This window comes from Excalfactoria chinensis, chromosome 17, assembly GCF_039878825.1.
Source record: "Excalfactoria chinensis isolate bCotChi1 chromosome 17, bCotChi1.hap2, whole genome shotgun sequence".
NCBI classification, from domain to species: Eukaryota; Metazoa; Chordata; class Aves; order Galliformes; family Phasianidae; genus Excalfactoria; species Excalfactoria chinensis.
In genome coordinates, this window is record NC_092841.1 from 4,149,686 (window position 1) to 4,169,035 (window position 19,350).

The 19,350-nt window shown below is 53.5% G+C and overlaps 2 protein-coding genes across 2 annotated transcripts; both read left to right on the plus strand.

Moving 5' to 3' along the window:
• Window positions 1–196: 196 nt before the first annotated feature.
• TRIM47 (tripartite motif containing 47) lies at window positions 197–8,082 on the plus strand. The gene is made up of 6 exons (XM_072352318.1): window positions 197–1,067; window positions 2,522–2,617; window positions 2,732–2,962; window positions 3,450–3,645; window positions 4,138–4,212; window positions 5,063–8,082. The coding sequence occupies exons 1-6, from the start codon at window positions 249–251 to the stop codon at window positions 5,686–5,688; spliced, it is 2,043 nt and encodes a 680-aa protein (XP_072208419.1). The 5' UTR covers window positions 197–248; the 3' UTR covers window positions 5,689–8,082.
• Window positions 8,083–9,779: 1,697 nt separating this feature from the next.
• WBP2 (WW domain binding protein 2) lies at window positions 9,780–16,471 on the plus strand. The gene is made up of 8 exons (XM_072352091.1): window positions 9,780–9,916; window positions 10,900–11,008; window positions 11,546–11,681; window positions 13,245–13,337; window positions 13,667–13,783; window positions 14,014–14,136; window positions 14,622–14,698; window positions 14,905–16,471. Exons 1-8 carry the CDS (start codon window positions 9,858–9,860, stop codon window positions 14,956–14,958), a joined length of 768 nt encoding a protein of 255 aa, XP_072208192.1. The 5' UTR covers window positions 9,780–9,857; the 3' UTR covers window positions 14,959–16,471.
• The last annotated feature ends 2,879 nt before the right edge of the window (window positions 16,472–19,350 follow it).

The following is a 19,350-nucleotide window of genomic DNA, read 5'->3' on the forward strand; positions in this document are numbered from 1 at the left end:
TCCCAAGGATGGACGGGGTGGATGGACGGGGCGCTTTTGGTCCACGAGCACGGTGACACAGACACGGGGCACCACACTCGCAAGGGGTGAGCGCAGCCCCATCCTCACGGCTCCCGGCTCCCAGCAGGGACGGCAGACGGCCCCGACCCTTCCCACCCCGAGGCGGCAGAGGGCGGAGCGGGCGGGCGGAGCGCGGTGTCCGACCGCCCCATAGCGCCGGTGGGGCCGCTGGGTCGGGGCGCGCAGGGATGGAGGGTGCGCCCGGGAGAGCCCCGGTGCCTTCCGCCGCCACCGCCGCGGCTCTGCGCTTGGCGTTGGCCGTGCCGGGTTTGCCCGACGGTCCTTTCGGTTGCCCCATCTGCTTGGATCTGCTGAAGGACCCGGTGACGGTGCCGTGCGGCCATAACTTCTGCCAGGGCTGCCTGGGGAAGCTCCGCGGGAGGACGGGCCCCCCCGACGGGGCGGCGGGCGGGGCGGCACGCTGCCCGCTCTGCCAGGAGCCCTTCCCGGCGGCTCTGAGGCTCAGCAAGAACCGCGCCCTGTGCGAGGTGCTGCCGCTGCTGGGGGCCGCCGGGGCCGGGACGTCCCCCGACGGAGCGCGGACCCCCCCGGCCATCCCATCCCCGCAGTCCGGGCCCGGATCCCCCCCCGGTAGCGCCGGGTTCAGCGGAACGGGACCCACCGGAGCCGGGTCCTCGCCCACCCAGATGGCGCCGGGGGCCGAAGAGGAGCCGGAGGGAGAAGCGGAGTTGGAAGAGGGGGCTGCGGCGGTGCTGTGCGATGTGTGCCCCGAAGGGGGTCGGGCGGCGGCCGCCCGCTCGTGCCTGGTGTGCCTGGCGTCCTTCTGCGGCGCCCACCTGGAGCCCCACCGGCGCTCCCCCGCGTTCCGCTCGCACCGCCTCGTAGCCCCGTTACGGCGCTTGGAAGAAGGGCTGTGCCCGCGGCACCTGCAGCCCCTCGACGGCTTCTGCCGGGCCGAGCAGACCTGCGTGTGCGACCGATGCCGCAGCCACGAGCACCGCGGCCACGACGTGGTGCCCCTCGAGAAGGAGCGGGAGCTCAAGGAGGTGCGTGGGGGGGCAAAGGGTGGGCGGCAGAGAAGGGTCGAGGGGTTAATTGTGGTGCTGAGCGGGAGCCCTGATGCTGCGGAGGAGCTCAGCCCGGCACAGGGGTGGCACGGTGCCCCGTGCGTGCGGTAGGGAAGGAGAATAGGGAGGACGGACCAGCCTTGCAGTCCCAATGGGTTTGGGGCTGGGGGTGAGAGCACCTGGGGCCTCCCCACACCCTGATGCTGCACCGTGGTGCAGGGTGCTGTGTTATGGGGGGGAGTGCTACATGCAGCTCCCCATGTGGGGTCTCATCCCGGCACGTGGATGAATGGGATGCCCTGGATGGGGTGGGCAACCCATCCCATCCTCACACGGGACCTCAGCAGGTGGGCTGCTTGCATGGGGCGCTGCAGCAGTGGGACCCCACACCCCATTGCTGGGGCACTACAGTCAGTCCTGCCCTGTCTGTGGGTTTAGGGCTGCAGCCATCAAGGGACCCCCACCCACCCCCAGCCACCCCCACAGGGTGCCTGCCTTCCCCGTCTGGTTCCCACAGCTCCATCAAGGCAGTTTTTCTCCTCTCCCTGGCTGGCTGCCCGCCCGCCTCTCCCGCTCCATGAGCCCTTTGTGTTGCTCCTTTTGGCAGCGGGGATTTTTTCCGTCACTCCCATTCCCAGATGTGGCTGAGTCACCTCCCAAGTTCGCACCCACGAAACCTCCCTGTGGTTCCGAGTGTGGGGAGATGGAGCTGCCAGGTTGGGCATCCCTGTCTCAGTGTGGGGCCATCGGGGACCACAGCAGTGACCCCCTTCCCTGGGTGCCATGCAGACACCCAGCAGCAGCCCCGGGTTGGCTGCTTCTCCTTCGTGGGCTCTTGGGGCTATGGGGAAACCCTTCTATTAGTCATAGGACCCTTGAAATAGAAAGCTATTTCCTCAACAGGCACTGCTGAGCGTCACTGCTGTCTGCGGGGTGGGAAGGAAGGACTGGGGAAGCTCCTCTCCCACCTCCCCATGCTGAGCACTGGAGGAAGTCAGCCCAGTAACACACGTGATGCACCCAAAAGGCTCCCAAGGGGCCTGTCCCCATGGTGGGCAGCAGGCTGGGGCTAACAATAGCCATCAGGAAGCGCTGTGCTTCCTTTGCAGCACCTCATGCTCCTGAGCAGTTTTGCTTTGCTCTTACAAGAAATGTCCCAGGAATGCAGTGCTGAGTTCCTGCACTGGTCCCTGTTAGCTTTTTCCAGCTGTGAGCATCGTGCTGAGCATGCAGAGGAAGGGATGTTTGCAGCTTGGGTTGGTGGATATAGAGGGTTGCACAGGGAGGAAATAGGGAAAGTTACTGGTCATTCCTCCATACCCAATAACAAAACTGTGGGTGGGGGGAGGAGGGGGCTGCAGCTGGGCTGGGTTTATCGTTGTACTCTGCTTCCTATGGATATGGAGCTCAGTGCTCGTCCTTTGTGTCTGCAGGCCCAGCAAGCCAAACTCCTCAGCAGTGTGGACAACGAGCTGGAAGAGCTGGCTGTCACCATCGCACAGAGCAGGAAGATGGTGGAGCTCATTAAGGTGCCTTAAGGGATGGCCCTGCTCCATTAATGGGGCACTGCTGGGAGCTGGGAGGGTCCTGGGTGCCCCCTCCCTTGCTTCCAGTGATGCCGACCCCTCTGTCCTCGCACTCAGGGTGTTGCCAGCAAGGAGAAGGATCGGGTGGAGAAGCTCTTTGCAGAAGCCTCCGAGCTGCTGGCCACCTTTCAAAAGGAGGTGGCTGCTTACATTGAGGACAGCGAGCGCTCCATGCTGGGGGAGGCCGAGGCTGACCTCCGCTGGAAGGAGGAGAGGCGAACCAAGCTGGCCCAGGGCAAGCAGAACCTGGAGAACGTCCCCAGCACCGACACCATCTACTTCCTTCAGGTGCGTGGTGGGCACGGAGGTGGGGAGGAGGAGCAGGTGCTATCTGCTGGGTTCGGTCCCCAGTCACACAGAGCTGGGGGATGTGAGGCTGTGGGGTCTCCCACCTGTTTGCAGCAGCCTCTGCTTGCTGCTGGGCTGGGCTGCTGTATCTTTGTCCTCCATCACCTACACCTTCACTGCAGCCAGGACTGCAGCCCAGGCTCGGTGCATAGGCTCGGGGATGGGGTGCCCTGCTGCCCCTCGCGGTATTCCTCGATGTTTTGCAGAGGAGATGCTGCTGTTCAGATGGGCATGGCCTGGGTTTGAAAGAGAGCGAGGAGAAGGAGCCAGGGACACGTGGCCGCCCTCCTCCCTTCTGCAAGGCTGCTCTGGGGCCAAGTCCTGCAGGCTGCCAGTTCCCAAATCCTCCGGGGCTGGGTGGGGTTGCGGAACAAGAGGCAGCTTCGGCTTGTTTGAAACCTCCTGAAACTCTGTGTTTTTGGCTCAGGAGTTTCAAGCCTTAAAAATAGCCATGGAAGACAACCTCTCTTCAGCTCCGAGCTTCCAGAACGAGCTCAACTTCACCAAGTGCTCCCAAGCCGTCTGCGCTGTCAAGGATGCTCTGTCAGCTGCCCGCAAAAGCCAGTGGGACTGTTTGCAAGGGAAAGGAGTGGATGGGATGAGCTTCCCGAAGGCAGAGGAAGGTCTGTGCCCACCTGGCCCCATGCCCACGTGGGGAGCCCAAGGGTGCATCCTCCTGTTGGGGTTGGGAAGATGCCTGCGGGCTCTGTGGCTCCTGGAAGCGCTGGCCCATCTCCCAGGCATTGGTTGCACAACCACTGTCTGGGCGAACGCCTCCTCCTTGAGGTTTTATGAAGTTTTCCACGGAGACCAAAGGCTTGAGAGGCAACAAACAGCCTGAGAGCTGGGCACGGCCCTGTGGGAGGGGGCAAGTGGCCAAAGAGCTGTGAAAGGGGACTGTTCCTTCCCAGGGCAGGCAGCTCCCTTCACTGGGCAGGCTGTGGAGGGCTGGGATGCTCATTTCTTCTCTCTCACTTCGGCTGAGCTCCCTCCTGTCCCTCATTTTACTGGATGCTAATGGGGGGGGCTGCAGGGGGTGATGCTTCAGGAGCGCCCCGGTTGATGGCAGCAGTTTTGCTGGGACAAACCTTTCTGTCTCTGTTTCTTTTTCTCAGCAATGTCCAAGTCTTCATTTCCAGACAAGTCAAACAATCCCGCCTGCCTGGAGAACCGCGATTACTTCCTGAAATGTAAGTGATGGGGTTTTGCTTTGACAGTTGTTGCTATGGTCCATCCTCCATCCCACAGGCCCTGTCCCCACTGCTGTGTGCCAGAGGAAATATTGCTCAGCTAACGAGGAAGTCTCCTCGCTTTCCTGACAACGGCCATAATCTATTTAGGTGATATTTTTTTTCCCCAGCCTGTGGTTCTGCCAGAGCAGCTGCCACGGGGCTGTGAGCACACCGTATAATTCCTGCTGCCTTCCAGAATTGGATCCTGTGTTAAATTAGATCAGGGTTGGTGCATCTGCTTTGGGCCGGACACTGGTCAGCATCAACTGCGGGATGCAGAGGGGGAACCTGGGGGGCTGTGCAGGGAGCGCTGCGGTGGTAAGGAAGGAGAGGAGAAGAAGGTCTAAAATGAGGCAGGAGATGAGAGAGAGGCTCTCTGGGGCTGGCGAGGAAGGGAGGCAAAGCTCTCCTGTCTTCTTGGGCTCTCTGGTTTTGTACAGCCAGCTTTCACATGGTATGTTCCTACATGCTGGGCTGTGGCGCTGTGCAGAGCTGTGGTGCCCCATCCCTGCAGGTGCCCAAGGCTGTGGATGGGCCCTGGGCAGCCCGAGCTGGGGGGCACCCAGCCCACTGCAAGGGGTGGAACTGGACGAACCAGATGGCCTTTAGGGCCCCTCCAACCTGAGCCATTCTGTGATTCTGCAGCTCTGTGATTTAAAGAGGACAGGGTGATGGCTTAAGGATGCTGCAGGAACAGAGCCGACGGCAGCCAGAAAAACAGCATGGCAATTGCTGAGTGCTGGAGCAGGGTGGGCTGGGGGGCATTCCCTCTCTCCTCACCCTCCTGTCTTCTCCCCTCCTCACGCAGTTGCCTTCATCATTGACCTGGACAGCGATACGGCCGACAAGTTCATCCAGCTCTTCGGCACCAAGGGAGCCAAGCGGGTGCTCTGCCCCATCCCTTACCCGGAGAGCCCGACCCGTTTCATCAACTGCGAGCAAGTGCTGGGTGTGAACCTCATGAACCGGGGCAACTACTACTGGGAGGTGGAGCTCATCGACGGCTGGGTCAGCATCGGCGTCATCGCCGAGGTCTTCAATCCACAGGACTCCTACGACCACAGCCGCCTGGGCCGCAACACGTGGTCCTGCTGCCTGCAGTGGAACGGGCAGAACTACGCCGCCTGGTTCGGTGGCTTAGAGTCTGTCATCCAGCAGCCATTTTTCCACACGATCGGGGTCTTCTTGGAGTATTCAGAGAAGGCTTTGACCTTCTATGGAGTCAAGGACTCCAAGATGACGTGCCTGAAGCAGCTCAAGGCCGGCTCCTTTGGGAAGGCCCAATCGGACCCTTTCCAGCACAAGATCAACCAGCAGTTTGCAGCTCTGTTCTCCTTCAAGCTGAAACCGGCCTTCTTCCTGGAGAGCGTGGATGCCCACCTGCAGATCGGGCCGCTGAAGAAGGATTGTGTTTCAGTGCTGAAGCGCAGGTAAGTGCCCATGGAGGAGGCCCAGAGGAGCCATTCCTGCAGCGCACATCGTGGCTTCCCTGCGTACATCGGGGCAGCCCCACTTGGCAAAGCACCTTCCAGAACTGCAGCATGGAATCATCTGGGTTGGAAGAGACCTTCAAGACCACCAAGTGTCATCCTGACTGACTGCCAACTGGAGTCCCACTGCCGACCCACGTCACAACACCGACCCACATCCAAAAGCCTCTCGATGCCCATCAGAGCCATAAACAAGAAGTGAGGATCTCTGCATCCCTCGTGTTTGGCACGCTGTGGAAAAGCCGTGGTCCTTTCTAGGTGTGCTGGAGCCCTGGGCTGTTCTACACCGCGTCCAAACATCGCTGCTGGGAGAAGGAAGGGACTTGCTGGGAAACTCCCAGTTCTTCAAGCACCCAGGGCACATCTGAGCTGTAAATGCACCCCATAGCTGAGAGGAGCCTTTCAAACAACCAAGAGCTGCTATGAGTACAACCCCGGGTAAGCGGTGTTACTTAGGCACATTGATAAAAGCCATTACTTAAACCCTTTAAGACACCAGGAGCAAGTAACAATTAACAACAACTGCTCTCAAGCCAGCGTCCCATCTGGGAAAGGTGGAGGCTTTAGGCACAGTGCCCATTCATGTGTCCTAAAGGAGCTTTGCCAGCACTGCCCCAATGATGCTGCAAAGGCAGCACAGTGCGGCTCCTGTCTCAGCCCTCCCTGCCTTCCTCTGGGTTTATTTTTCCTGGGCTTAGTTTGCTACCTACCTCCTGAAGCTCACTTTACAGAATCGTAATGCTGGGTAATAAAAAGAGAAAGAATAAATGGGGCCGGATTCTTTGCTGGCATGAATGAGTCAGTGGTGACGCACCAACGGTCAGCGGGGCTGGAAAAATGGCCCGTTGAGCTAAATATACAAAATATATATGTATGTATTCCCCAGGAGGGTAAGCTGGAAGTCACAGTGATATATTCAAAGGGAGCCAAGGGGGGAAAAAAGAGTGAATGTGAAAAACAGGCAGGCGTAAAGCCAGGAGGTTTAGAGTTATAGCCACGTTTACATAAACACCACGGCTCCAATAGCTCCTGTTGCTGGTGGGTGGGTGTTCTTTGCCCACAGAGGTGCCGGTCCCCAGCAAACAGCCACTGCTTTCAGCCCTTAAATGGGGCTGAAGGATCTGAGTGCAGCAATCCAACCGCAAGGCAGGAGTGTTAGTTAGCACACATCCACTGCCATGTGCCCGAAGCCATTCCTGCTCCTCCTGAAGCACTGGGAAAGGGGAGCGGGACTTGAGTGCTGCATCTCTGGATGGACTCACCGTGGCCAGCAGGAATGCTGCCCGGATGGGAATTCACTCCCTGTATCCTGAGCTCCTACCTCGGAAATGCTTTGCTTCACTCATCCAGCCTCCTGCAAAATGCCCTCCAGTAGCGGTGACGCAGTGCATGCATCAGGGCTGCTTGGTTAGCAGCCGAGGGCTCGGTGTCAGCAGTGCCTTGCTGGATCAGAAGGCTGGAGACGTGCAGCAGCGATGTGCTGGGAGGATGAGGAAGGTAACCCTGATCTGCAGTGCACGTCTGCAGGAAGAGATCTGGCACAGGGGCTGCGTCTGAGCCCCAAATGTCCTTTATTCAGGCGTAGGCCCTACCTTTTGCTGCGAGGAGTTTTGCCAGAGTAAATAGAGCGGATCTGGTCCTTTGCCCCGTTTTGTTTGGCCGTGGGTGGATGGATGGATGGCTCCTGGGGGGAACTGTGGGCTCCAGCCACGATCCCTCCCTTCCCTGCATTGCCCAAACCAAGGCCGAGAGATTCCTCTCCTTGAAACTTCCAGCTGCTTCATTGGGGTCTGGTGCTTTTCCACCCCTGCAGCCGCCCACAGCGAGGGCATTGCTCCTGCCCCATAGCTGGGTGCTGGTGTGCAGCTCACTGAGGGGTTCGGAGGGCTCCTGTAAGGCTCCCTCCCTGCTGCTTCACATCCAGGCTGGAAGTGCTAGAAATCCTGGTGTTTTGGGGCACAAAGCACATTCTGATCGATGCAAGATGCCTCTCCCAGGTGTTAGATCAGAGTCTGCTCTGTGTTACCAATAATTTGGGGTGTAAACTGGAACGAATAGGAGACGTGCATTATACCAGCCCTGGATCTCTGATGTATTTTTTTGCTGTGAGCACCATGCAAGTTCAGAATGGCAGCACTTTGCAATTGAAACAGCCTTTCCCTGCTCCTTCGAGTTGTGTTTTTCGCTGTCACACAGTGCTCCTCTCTTTAATTAGATGTTTAAAATACGCGGTTACTGTAGAACCTCTTACAATGTGTGGAGACACCATCACAGAATAAAACGATGGTGATAGAGGCTCTGATCCACCATTAAACATTACCACTGCAGTTGGCCTGTTATCTCTCCTCTCCTTGTTTTCTTTCCGTGTCCTGTGCATCCGGCAGGGAATAACAGAGGTTTTCTTTTCCAAGTGTGTCTGCAGGGTTTGTGCCAAGCACCCATTTATTTCCCTATTGCTCGACTACAAAAGGAACGGAAGAATCCTGGAATCCAACAACAATATTGACAGCGCTGGGAGGTTCCAAGCAACGAATTGTTTCACTTCTTTCTGTCTCACTTCGACTTCTGTCCTTGGCTTGGAAATAACAAAGTTTGAAGAGATGAGATGTTTTTTTCCTCTGTGATTTAATCTGTATACATAAAGCGGGGAGTTCTGGAGCTTCCCATGCACGCCAGCACTTCCTGACACGAAGGCTGAGTTTCTTAATACCAAACATCAGGCAGAGCTGTGAGAAGAGCATTATTGGGGGCACTGTTAGCTCAGGGAGCATTGGGGGAAGCTGTGTGGATGTGTGCTACTGACTTTAATAGGAACTGGGGCTGTTGGTTATGAGCATTTCTTAAAAGGGAAACTTGCAGCTTATTCAAAAAGCGGATAGGAAAGGCACAAAGCCGTGCTGTGCTTGCCAAGAACTGAGTTTATTTCAGTCTGGTTTCCATTATGGAGCTTTCTGTTTCCCTGCTGCCCCTGGGGATTTGCAGGCACTGGTGGGGGTTGGAGAAGGGGCTGGGCTGCAAACCCTGCAGTGAAAAGCTGCAATCCATAGGAAAAGGTGTAATTTAGCCTCATAGCACCTCTTAATCCATATTCACACATGATGCTGCTGGTTGATACGAGGAGCCCTTCCAAGCATGTAATTCTACAGCGGTTTGAATGCAGTTATGTTTGATGCAGATTGTTTTAGGAGTCAGCTCCAGCTGGAGTCAATGGGTTATACCCAAACTGCAGCTGTGCCAACACTGCAGGTATTTTCCTGTCCCCAGATCTCCTCTCGCCCACAGAGGCAGCTTTCTTTGTCTATGGGGTGACCTTTTGGTCCCTCCAGTTTAACCCTCAGTGTGTTAATTGTAGGAACCCACAGTGCACACCCGATATTGGGCTCAGGTGTCTGGGACACAAAAACAGGCACTGAAACAGCCTGGAAAATGGGGGAGAAGCTTTGCTGTTAAAGGGGTAGAGCCTCAGTTAGTGCACAGTGCCACCAGATGAATGACACCTTCATTGTGAGCAATGTGCCAAGTGCAGGCAAAGATAAAGTCCTGGAAGGGGAAAAATAAAGGGAACTGGAATGCAATGAGGTTAGTGGGAGCCCTTGTGCCTGGTGCTAAAATAGGAAGCTGGGAGGAGAGCTGCCAAGTCCCGCAGGCTGCGAATAACTGAGCTGGTTTCATTATATATGGTCAGAGGCCGCAGAGTTGGGTGATGGATGGGATGGGAAAGGGGTTGTCCCAAAAAGGAGCCCGGCTCGTTGTGTTGTGTGTAATAAAGTCCGTGTGAGCTCAGCAGCTGTAGCTCGGCGAATTAATACCCGCATCCATTGCAGGGGGTGGCACTGCGCCTCGGGGACGGCAGACAAGGCTGAGGGAAGCAGTGAGACGCGATTTGGGGCAGAAAACAGCCCTCAAGTTGCTTCCTACCCCGCCTAACACCCCCCAAAAAAACAATATGGCTGCTGAGCGGGAGGACTACAACTCCCAGCATGCCCCGGGATCACAACCCCCTCGGGACTACAAGTCCCAGCGTGCACCGCGCTCAGCGGCCCGCCCCGTCGGCCTCTTCTTGGCGCAGGCGCAGAGCGAGCTTGGCTCTGTGAGGGGGCGGCGGCGGCGGCCATGGCGCTGAACAGGAACCACTCGGAGGGCGGCGGCGTCATCGTTAACAACAGCGAGAGGTGAGGCGGTGGGGGCCGTGCTCCTCTTCTCTCTCCTTCTCCGAGCCCCTTTCGGTCGAAGATGGCGAGGAGCGGCCTTTTCCTGCTTCCCTTTAGCGGGTCATGTGGTGCAGAGGGGCTCTCAGCCCCCCCCCCCCCCCCCCGCCATGTTGGGGGTTAACCCTTGGTATGCCGGCAGGGTTGGCTCGTTGCCGTCCTCATAGGCCCTGTTTTGTGGCCCTGTTTTGTGGCCCTGCTTGTCTCCTCCTCGCTCCCAGGTGCGGTCAGAGCAAGCAGAGCCTATGTGCCCTGCTGTAGCTTTGCTGCAGGGCCAGGTGCTTCCTGGCAGAAGGGAGAGGCAAATGAACGAGTGGGGATGGTAATGGGTATAAATGTGCTGTGCCCACCCACAGTTAGGGACTGGTTTACCTGGCGTGGATGTCGTCATATTCAGACTATACTGCCTGCGTCCGTACGGATGTATTTTATTGGTCTTAATCAGGCTGGTCTCTAATTGAGGCTTAAGGAGTCAGTGTGGGGTTATAGAAGTCAAGTGACGAGAGGAGTGATCCAAATCACATTCTAGTGACTGAGATGCATTCTGGTGACCTTTGGTAGTCTCATTGCATAACCCAGGCTGAGGGGTTCCTGCTACAGCAGCCCTTCCTCTCTTGTGTTGCTCGTGATGAACCAATTTAGGGAAATGATCCAGCAAAAATTCAACGTAATGTAAGAAATACATTGAGAACTTGTTGGGTTTAATTGACTGGATTCACCACCTGGCTGTGCAAACAGCTGTAGCTGTATCAGCACAATGAAGAAGGAACACAAGGCTGAGAACAAGCAGTCAGTACTAGTGAAGTTGCTGCAGGCAGCAAGATAAAGAAGTGCAAGGCAGAGTGAGCATGTCACTGGCCTGAGGTTAAGCCAGTTCTGGTAAGTCAGTAAACTGCATGCTGGACTTCTGCCCCAAGCTGTAACACTGTGCCTTTTCTTGTTTGCAGTGTTCTGATGACCTATGATCACGTAGAAATGACCTTCAGTGATACTGAACCGATGCCCGAGGCATTCAAAGGGACCAAGAAAGGGAGTGTTTTCTTGACTCCCTACCGAGTAAGTAGTAGAAGGCATTAGAAGGAGGTCAGAGTTCTTCATGGCTCTGCACTTCTACACGTCTGCTCTACAGTGCATGAAGGTCTGGATAATGTACCCTTCCTCCCCTTGTGGGGAGCACTATGTCTTCATTGCATGTTCTGCCTATCTGTCAAAAGATAATCAATCTGATTAGTTCTTACCTAGGCAGCTGTTTTAGTCCACCAGGCATCTTCAGGATTGGAAATGAGCGGTGGTCTGGCAATGCAGAATGGAACAGTTCAGCTACTAAATCACAGCTGTGTGGAGCTGTGAGTTCTCTAGGAACTGGGAGGAGTGTTATCTGAGCGAGTGTGTAATCCTTATGGAAGGCTTTATTGCCTTGAGGCATCATTTTACCCTTGTGACAGTTCTGAGAAGCCTGGGGCTTGCAGAAATTACAGAGATCTTTGGGTGTGGGAGGCAGTTTCAGTCCACCAGAAGTCTCTACAGATAATAAACCGGGGCAATGTTTCCTGTTCATTCTAAATGCCCTTTGTAATGTTGTTTCCTTTTCAGGTTATCTTTATATCGAAGGGAAAGGATGCTCTGCAGTCTTTTGGGATGGCCTTTTATTTGATGAAAGATTGTGAGATTAAGCAGCCTGTCTTTGGAGCAAATTATATCAAGGGTACAGTAAAAGCGGAGGCAGGAGGTACGTATGGCACTGATACAAAGCTGAGCTAAGATGCAGAACTTCTATAGTTCCTAGTAAAGTAATTATTCAGTGTAATCTGAAGTGGATACTGGATGCATAGGTTCTTTCAGTATTGCTAAAATGTGTTTTTCTCTTTGAAACCAGCGGCTAAAAATATTCCCCGTCTGTTCTGTACAGTTACAGTGAATAGATTAGCTGTGTAACTGATCTCATTCCTGCCCTCTGTATGAAATTCAGAGTTCAGCCAGCCAAGTGATCTCACTGAGTAAACATCAGAGCAGGGAGCAGGCTGTGGCAGCAGCACTGAGGGCGTCGCTTGGCCTTGGTCAGTTGAGCCTCTCTCTTAATTCTGCATCCAGATCCTTCTGTGCCAAACACTCGTGGTCTGTTCTGGATCTGTATGGATTTCGAGGTGTGAATCTCCAACATCCGTTTCTTGTGCTGTTTAGGAAAAGCACTGCTGTATTGTTTGGAAGATAATGGATTACCTTGAGCTTAGGGAATCTTTGAGGGCAGCTTTATAATATGTTCAATGAGAAGGTTGTGGTAGACTTTTTTTCCCAAGAAAGAAATACTTTTATCACTGTCCTATGCTTCTACTTCTTACCAAGGTACTTATTTCATCCAGAGCCTGATTTATTCCCTTAGCTGTGGCACTGCAACACAGTGCAGTGCTCACAGGGCTTCAGCCTATTACCCTGAAATCAGCCTTGTAGCTTTTGTATGGGAGCAAAACAGGACCATCCAGTGTGAGAGGAGAGCTGAGCAGTAAGGACAAACACTGAACTGTGTGAAAGGCAAACTGCTTTAACAACATCTCTGCGAGTTCCCCCCAGAGGCTGGCTTAGTTAATGAGGATGTTGCTGCAGCAGCCAGAGGAGTCTGGCTTAACTCAAAAGGCTCTTTTATCTCCATGTCCCTGTTTCAGTACTGACACAGCTACTGCTTTGATGCATTGTTGGCACTCTGGGCTGTGCGTGGTTTTCTTTTTTAGCCTGTAATAAGAGATGTGGCTAATTTATTTATTTATTTATTTTTAATTGTTATTATCCTGACTTGAAATATTTTCTATGAACTCTAATGGATTTATCTGGTACTTGTTTTTTTCATTAAGCTCTTTGCTTCACTGGGCTCTCAGACTCCCAAACTAATTTGCAGCGGACAGTTAGGTGTAGTTGCAAAACCCTTGTAGCAAATGGGATTAACAGAATCCCTGTCTTCTGCACTAATCATGTACAAAGCTAGAGTAAATCCAGCACTCCTGATAGCTTGAGCTATTGGCAGCCTGTGTGACAGCAGGCACAACTTGAGCAAGCTTTTGAATGTCTCCCTTACTGCTGGTCCTATTATTCAGGTATCTCTGGATCAGAAAATGTTGTCCAATGTGGAATTTTCTGATACAAAAGGTAATTCTGCTGCTTTTTCTGCAGGTTTTTCTTGGATATTTGGGATAAGCTCTTTAAAAAAGTATGGACAGGGCCTCTGTAGGTGAAGCACAGAAGCTAAATGGCATCAAAATGGCTTCTCTTCCATTGTGAATTCTGTTTTCTCTCCCTGCAGGCGGCTGGGAAGGATCTGCCACCTTCAAGATGACCTTTACAGCTGGGGGTGCTATCGAGTTTGGGCAGCGTATGCTGCAGGTGGCATCCCAAGGTAGGGGAGCTTAATGCTCTCTGCTCTTTGCTTTTGTGGTTTCAGGAGGCCTTGCCTTAATTTTACAGCAAGGGCAGTTTTAAGCTGGGACGGGTTGGATTCCGGTCTACGTGAATTTCAGGCTGTATCTGGAACTTACTTGCCTTAAAACAACACGTTTTTCACGTCCAGCAAGCTGTGGGTTTGTTAGCTTTGGACCTTGCTTGGTTTTTTCTGTCTTGCTTTCTTTGGTTTTCAGATAAGGCCTCTTTAAGTTTGTTGTAGGTCTTGGCTTCTGTTTTCTGCAAGCTTGGTGTTTTGCTGAAGTGAACTTATCTTTCCTTCTCCAGCCTCCAGAGGTGAAGTTCCCAACGGAGCTTATGGCTACTCCTATATGCCGAATGGATCCTATGCTTATGCACCACCTGTGGCCAATGGAGGCTATCCGTACCCACCGCCTCCTCCTGGTAAGTCTGGGGATTGCAGATAAGGATAATTTTATCTAACAGGAGTTACAACAGCTAAAGAGGGAAAGAAATCAACATTTTACATTGTCTTTGACATTGGATCTGATGCCTTGTGAAGCTTTTTCTCTTGAGCTTAAGGGTATTTGCCTTTAGCTTGCTTTGGCTGCGTGTTTGGACTCCACCCAGAGTGCTTTAAGTCCTTGATATTGTGTTATCTCCTTTCCTGACAGAGTTTTACCCTGCTCCCCCTGTGGGAGGTGCAGACATGGGTTACATGCATCTGCCTCCCCCGCCGTACCCTGGGCCCTTGGAGCCGCCCTCCGGTGGTCCAGATCTGCCTTCCACTCCTGCAGGTAAGAAGCATCTTCGGATGAATCAGCTCACAACTGCTTCGTAGTGCCGGCAGCAGAAGTTGGCAGACGTTCTCTTGTTGCTTCTTGACAACAGCTGTGCAAAAATCGATGTGAAATGATTATGAGATCAAGAATGTTAAGCACATGAGTGTTATTGCTCACAAAAGTCAGAATTTTGTTCCCTTGTTGAGTTTTCATATCTGTAATGTCCTGGGGAATATGAGGTCAACTTTGAAGCCGCATTTAAGTTAAAACTGTTTGGGAAGGAGGGCTTAGGGAGCTCCTCTAACCTCCAGCTCAGTCTGAAGGCCGGCCTGGTGCTCTCAAGTACAAACACCATCTGCAGCTGCATTGTTTGCATTGTAGCTTGAGCACTGATAAGATAGTGCTTGCTTTGTAACAGCGAATGGCCAAGAGGATGTGGAATTGCAACTGTAAAAATTCCCTGTGTGCCACCAAATTTGTCTGTTCTCTTTCTGTGACAGCTGAAGCAAAGGCTGCTGAAGCTGCTGCCAGTGCTTATTACAACCCAGTAAACCCACACAACGTCTACATGCCCACGGTAAGTGCTGGAAGCGAGTTTGCACAGGGATTTCTTACTTGGGAGAGAATGAGAATCATGTACAAGTTACAAAGCTTTACAGCTGCCGTGATGTGTTGGCAGTTCTACTCAGTGACACAGCAAAGTGTGTCTGAATTGATTTGCTCTGTGTTCTGTTTGGTTTTCCTTAGCCACACGTTGATGTGCTTTTACTGTCTTTACTTCAGGACCAGCCACCCCCTCCTCCGTACTACCCACCAGAGGACAAGAAAAACCAATAAGCTACCAGAGAACTTCTCCACAACTCGTTGCTTTCTTACTTCCCACTTTGGCTGAATCCCGGGGCATGGTCCATAGCACTGAGGAGTAGAGCCTTACCTCAAGGCACGTAGCTTTCCTGGACTGTAGTGGTAGATACGAGCAGAGCAAGGGGAGAGATCTCAGCAGCCTGGCTCACCTCAAAGAGCTCTGAAGGTTTGCAGCCCTACCACGGTTTTCCCTTCTCCCCGTGCACACCAACACTAGAACTGGAGGTTCTCTTTCTGATAGTTTCTTTTATGTCTGTTTCTTCTGATACTTCAGTCGTACCTCTTTAGAGTAATGATAATTAACAAGCTCATAACATGGAAACAAGGCGCTTGGGGCATCTTGTCTTTACTTTGGGGTATCTAGACACAGAGGTGTCTCTAGATAGCCCTCGAAACCTGTAGCATCACACCCAACTATTCCCTCTGCTACTAAAAAAGGGCTGCAGTGGGAACCTTTGGAATCTCAGAGGAAATGGATGTCTGTCGCATTATGCAGATGTCTGATAAACTCTCTTAAGACAAGTCGTTCCTGTCATAACAGATCTGATAGCCCTCCCTGTGTTTCTGCTGTGCGCTCTGATGATGCTGACAAGCTTCCTTTTTCTGCACAGAGCTGCCCTTTGCAGGGCTGATCAGCAGCATCTGACTGGTTGCAGATCACGTGGGGACACTCATCCTCACTTATCTCTTTTTTCCATTACAATACGTGGGCTTGAGATCACGAAGCCCTGAATGTTGCCCTTATAGTCACTGATGCACTTCTTTCCCCCCCCCCCCCTGTAACACAAGTTACACTTTGGCCAGTGAAGTATCTTACTGCTGTGATTTAACTGGTGAATTAATAGTTCGTGGGAAGAAAATAGTCGCTTCTGCCCTGGAAACACTTGAGAGAATGTATGAAAAGGTGAAGTAAGTCGTTAGGTGTAACTGAGCTGTGCAGCTGGGTGTTGTTGGATGCTGGTAGTGTTCCTGGATCAGCTGGGAGTTTACTTTGCACTGAAGGTTCAGGCATTTTCCTTCCGTATCATTGATCTCATTTGCAAAGGCTGTCGTGCTCAGAACCCCTGCAGCACTGATCAGTGACTTTGCCTTGTACAAAGCTTTGCACCAATCCGATCTTATTGACTTCTGACAGTGTTTGTGGGGGGAGAGGATCCGTCCCAGCAAGTGTGGAGAAAGATGATGTGCTAGGGAACTGCTGAGACCTGCTGCATGCAGCCTGCTTGGACACAAACAGGGACCAGCTCTTGTTTGCTTTCTGTCTGACTTTCGGTGACGAATCAAATGGCTGCTCCGTGCACTGACTTTTCTAGAATTGCTACTGCGGTGATGTAAAGAAATGGGTATTTTAAATATGCATCTCTCTATATATACATATATATTTATTTGGAAAATGTTTGATTAATATATGGATGTGGAATGACTTCCAAATGCACTTTTGTTTTGCCAAGACTGTGAAGTAAAGCGAAATCAGCTCGAATCTTAACGCTGTGTGTGTCTGTGTGTGCGAAGGGGTGTTTCTCTCGACTGAGGCTTACTTAGGAAATGAAAATAAGGTATTAAATGGCCACAAATGCTCATGAAACGGGAAGGCAGCTGCTCAGCGTTGTACCCAGTTGTGTTTATTTCCAGGCCGGTTGTCATGTAGAAGCTCCTTGTAATCTATGGCTGGAGAAAGTAGCCAAGGGACACCTTCCAAGTGCTGCTCTCAGCGCTGTTTGTCCTCCCATGTAACTACATTAATGAATTCTTATGCTGGCCCTTCAACTTGGCCTTGATTTCTGTAGCAAGAAGCGGGTGGAGAAGGGAAACATGAAGACAGAAAATGTTCCAGCCCGATGTCAGCACAACAGCCCCCGCTCTGTGAATTAAAACCCTTCACTGCTGCTTTCCTTGTATCTCAGTGTGTACAAACCCATCCTAGTGATGGGACTTCAGCTCTTGGTGCCGGCTTCCCTGCTCTGAATGGGGCTGTGACACCATCCCCCCTGCACTGGGGTGTGTTGAAACGAGGTATTTCCAAAGCTCTTGGAGATGTTATGCAAAGAGCAGATATTGCAGGAGCTGCTCCTATGGCAGGACCTGAAAGTCCAGTTGAAATGCTTTGGGCTGGGGGAGCTGTTGATCCCGAGGGCTTGTGCCTACCTGCTCAGGAACGCCTGCAGCCTAAGGAAGAGACCCAGCCCTCCTCGCAGCGCCGTCCTGCTGAGTGATAAACTGCAAGTGATACACGTTGGTGTTTTTCTTTCTTTTCCCTCATTCTTTGTTGTGTGTTGCTTTGAAAGGCCGGGCCACGCGAGGTGAGGACGTTAATTTTAGACAAGGGTTTTCTCCACAGTCATGCTCGCCATTACTCACCCGTCTGCAAACCCTGGGTGAGTCAGCTGGAAATGCTGCTCTCCCTATTGCAGCACATAGAGTGCTCAGGGCTGGCCGTGCTCTCATGGTCGCTGCTGCATCCTCCTGGCTGCCCTGGGACAGCAGGACCCTGGAGCAAAAGGTATTGGTCTGCATTGTGCTGCTGAAGCTGGGCTGTGAGCCTGGCTCTGCCAATGCTGCTTATCTACGTGTTGGCTTTGCCTGGTTTCATCCCAGGGTGGGCAGCATCTGGGGGTCTGGGGCAGCAGAAAGATGCAAGGGGGGGGGGGTGAGGGATGGGGTGGGCCCACAGTGCCCTCATTGTGAAAGCTCCCACCCCATCCCTGCTCCCCTCGCTGCCCATTTACAGCGTGACTTGCCAAACCATCACAGGGTTTGCGCAGTCATCGGAGCCGGGCTTTAAAAGGAGAAGTGAAGGAAGGGACGTGTTGAAATCAATTGTTGGACCATTCGGCCTGTTTCCGCTCAGAGCTTCAGATAAGGACAGCCGGCGGCTCCGGGATTATCAGGTGGAGAGGTAGGAAGATGAGCAGCGCTTTGTGCTGCGGCTCCCTTGGTGCCAGGTTCTCATTTAGGGACAAGATGAATCTTAAAGGCTGCGGTGCCGCTTGTTGTCCATCCACCTGTTAGCTCTGCTACCCCAGAGCAGCAGCTATAACCCCTATTATCAACTATGGACTCAATCCGTGCCAGGGCGGCCTACAGCCTTATAGAGCCCTATAGCCTATAGAGAAAGGGCTTTTCCTTTAGGGTGTTATTTTTAAAGGGGATGGAGGGCTTTGCTCTGTATTGTGCATATCTATGGTGTGTGTCCCTGGTGGTGCTCGTGGGGGGTGGGCTGGTGTGCAGGGGGAGCCGGTTTGGGAAGCACTGATTGCTGTCAATGTCCTTTGGTAGCAGGGGGGGGCACAAGGTCCTGCAGCCAGCCTGCAGGTGGGGGGCATTCGGCTCCATGGGGCTATCCCTGCTAAGCAGAAAGCTGTGCTGAAGCTGCTGCTGGGGGGGATGGCGTTGCTCTGCCCTTGTTGACTTTCTACTGCTGAGAAGCAGCAAAGATATGGGCAGCTCGGGGGTGCTGTGCCTGCTGTGCCTGCAGTGCCTGCTGTGCCTGCAGTGCCTGCAGTGCCTGCTGTGCCTGCAGTGCCTGCTGTGCCTGCAGTGCCTGCAGTGCCTGCTGTGCCTGCAGTGCCTGCTGTGCCTGCAGTGCCTGCTGTGCCTGCTGTGCCTGCAGTGCCTGCTGTGCCTGCTGTGCCTGCTGTGCCTGCTGTGCCTGCTGTGCCTGCTGTGCCTGCTGCGCCTTTATCTCTGCGGTTCCTCTTTGCTGTGACAGATTTTGCAACCAAAACCAAAGGCAGAGACGAAGGCGTTTGCTCCCCAGCAGCACCGTGTGTCGTGGTGCCATCCCTGCTTTGTTCTGTCGGTAACATCATGCCATGCTGTGATGTCCCACATCAGTATCTCTGTCTGTAGGGCTGGGCTGGGCCGCCTCCTCTGCGTGTCCCATCTGCTGCCTGCCCAAGGCTGAAGGGAGCATGAATCCAGGATTCCTATGGGCTGTGAGCCCAGGAGAGCACTGAGCAGCACAAAGTGCAGCACAAAGTGCAGCACACAGCCCAGAGCAGGGAGCAGAGGGGATGTGATGCTGAGCTCAGCCCAGTCAGGTTCTGATAGGGATCGAAGGGGAGGGCTGTGCTGGTGCGAACACACGCTGCCATCAGATAAAAGCGTTTACAGGAACGAAGGCTGTCAGCAGCCCCGGGTTCTCATTCATTTCCTGCTCTTTTGCTCAGTGAGCTGCACTGCTCGGCAGCACAGATGGCTGCTGCCCCCTCCGGCCAGGAAAACCCCGTGGCTGTCCCCATCCATGCATGCAATGACTGCACCAGTTCTCAGCCCAACCTTGTTCGGGGTATCCGCGTGCCATGGGGTGTCTGTGTGCCGCAGTGTTTCTCACTCCACAGCTTTGGGGCCGTGCTGCAGATCCCA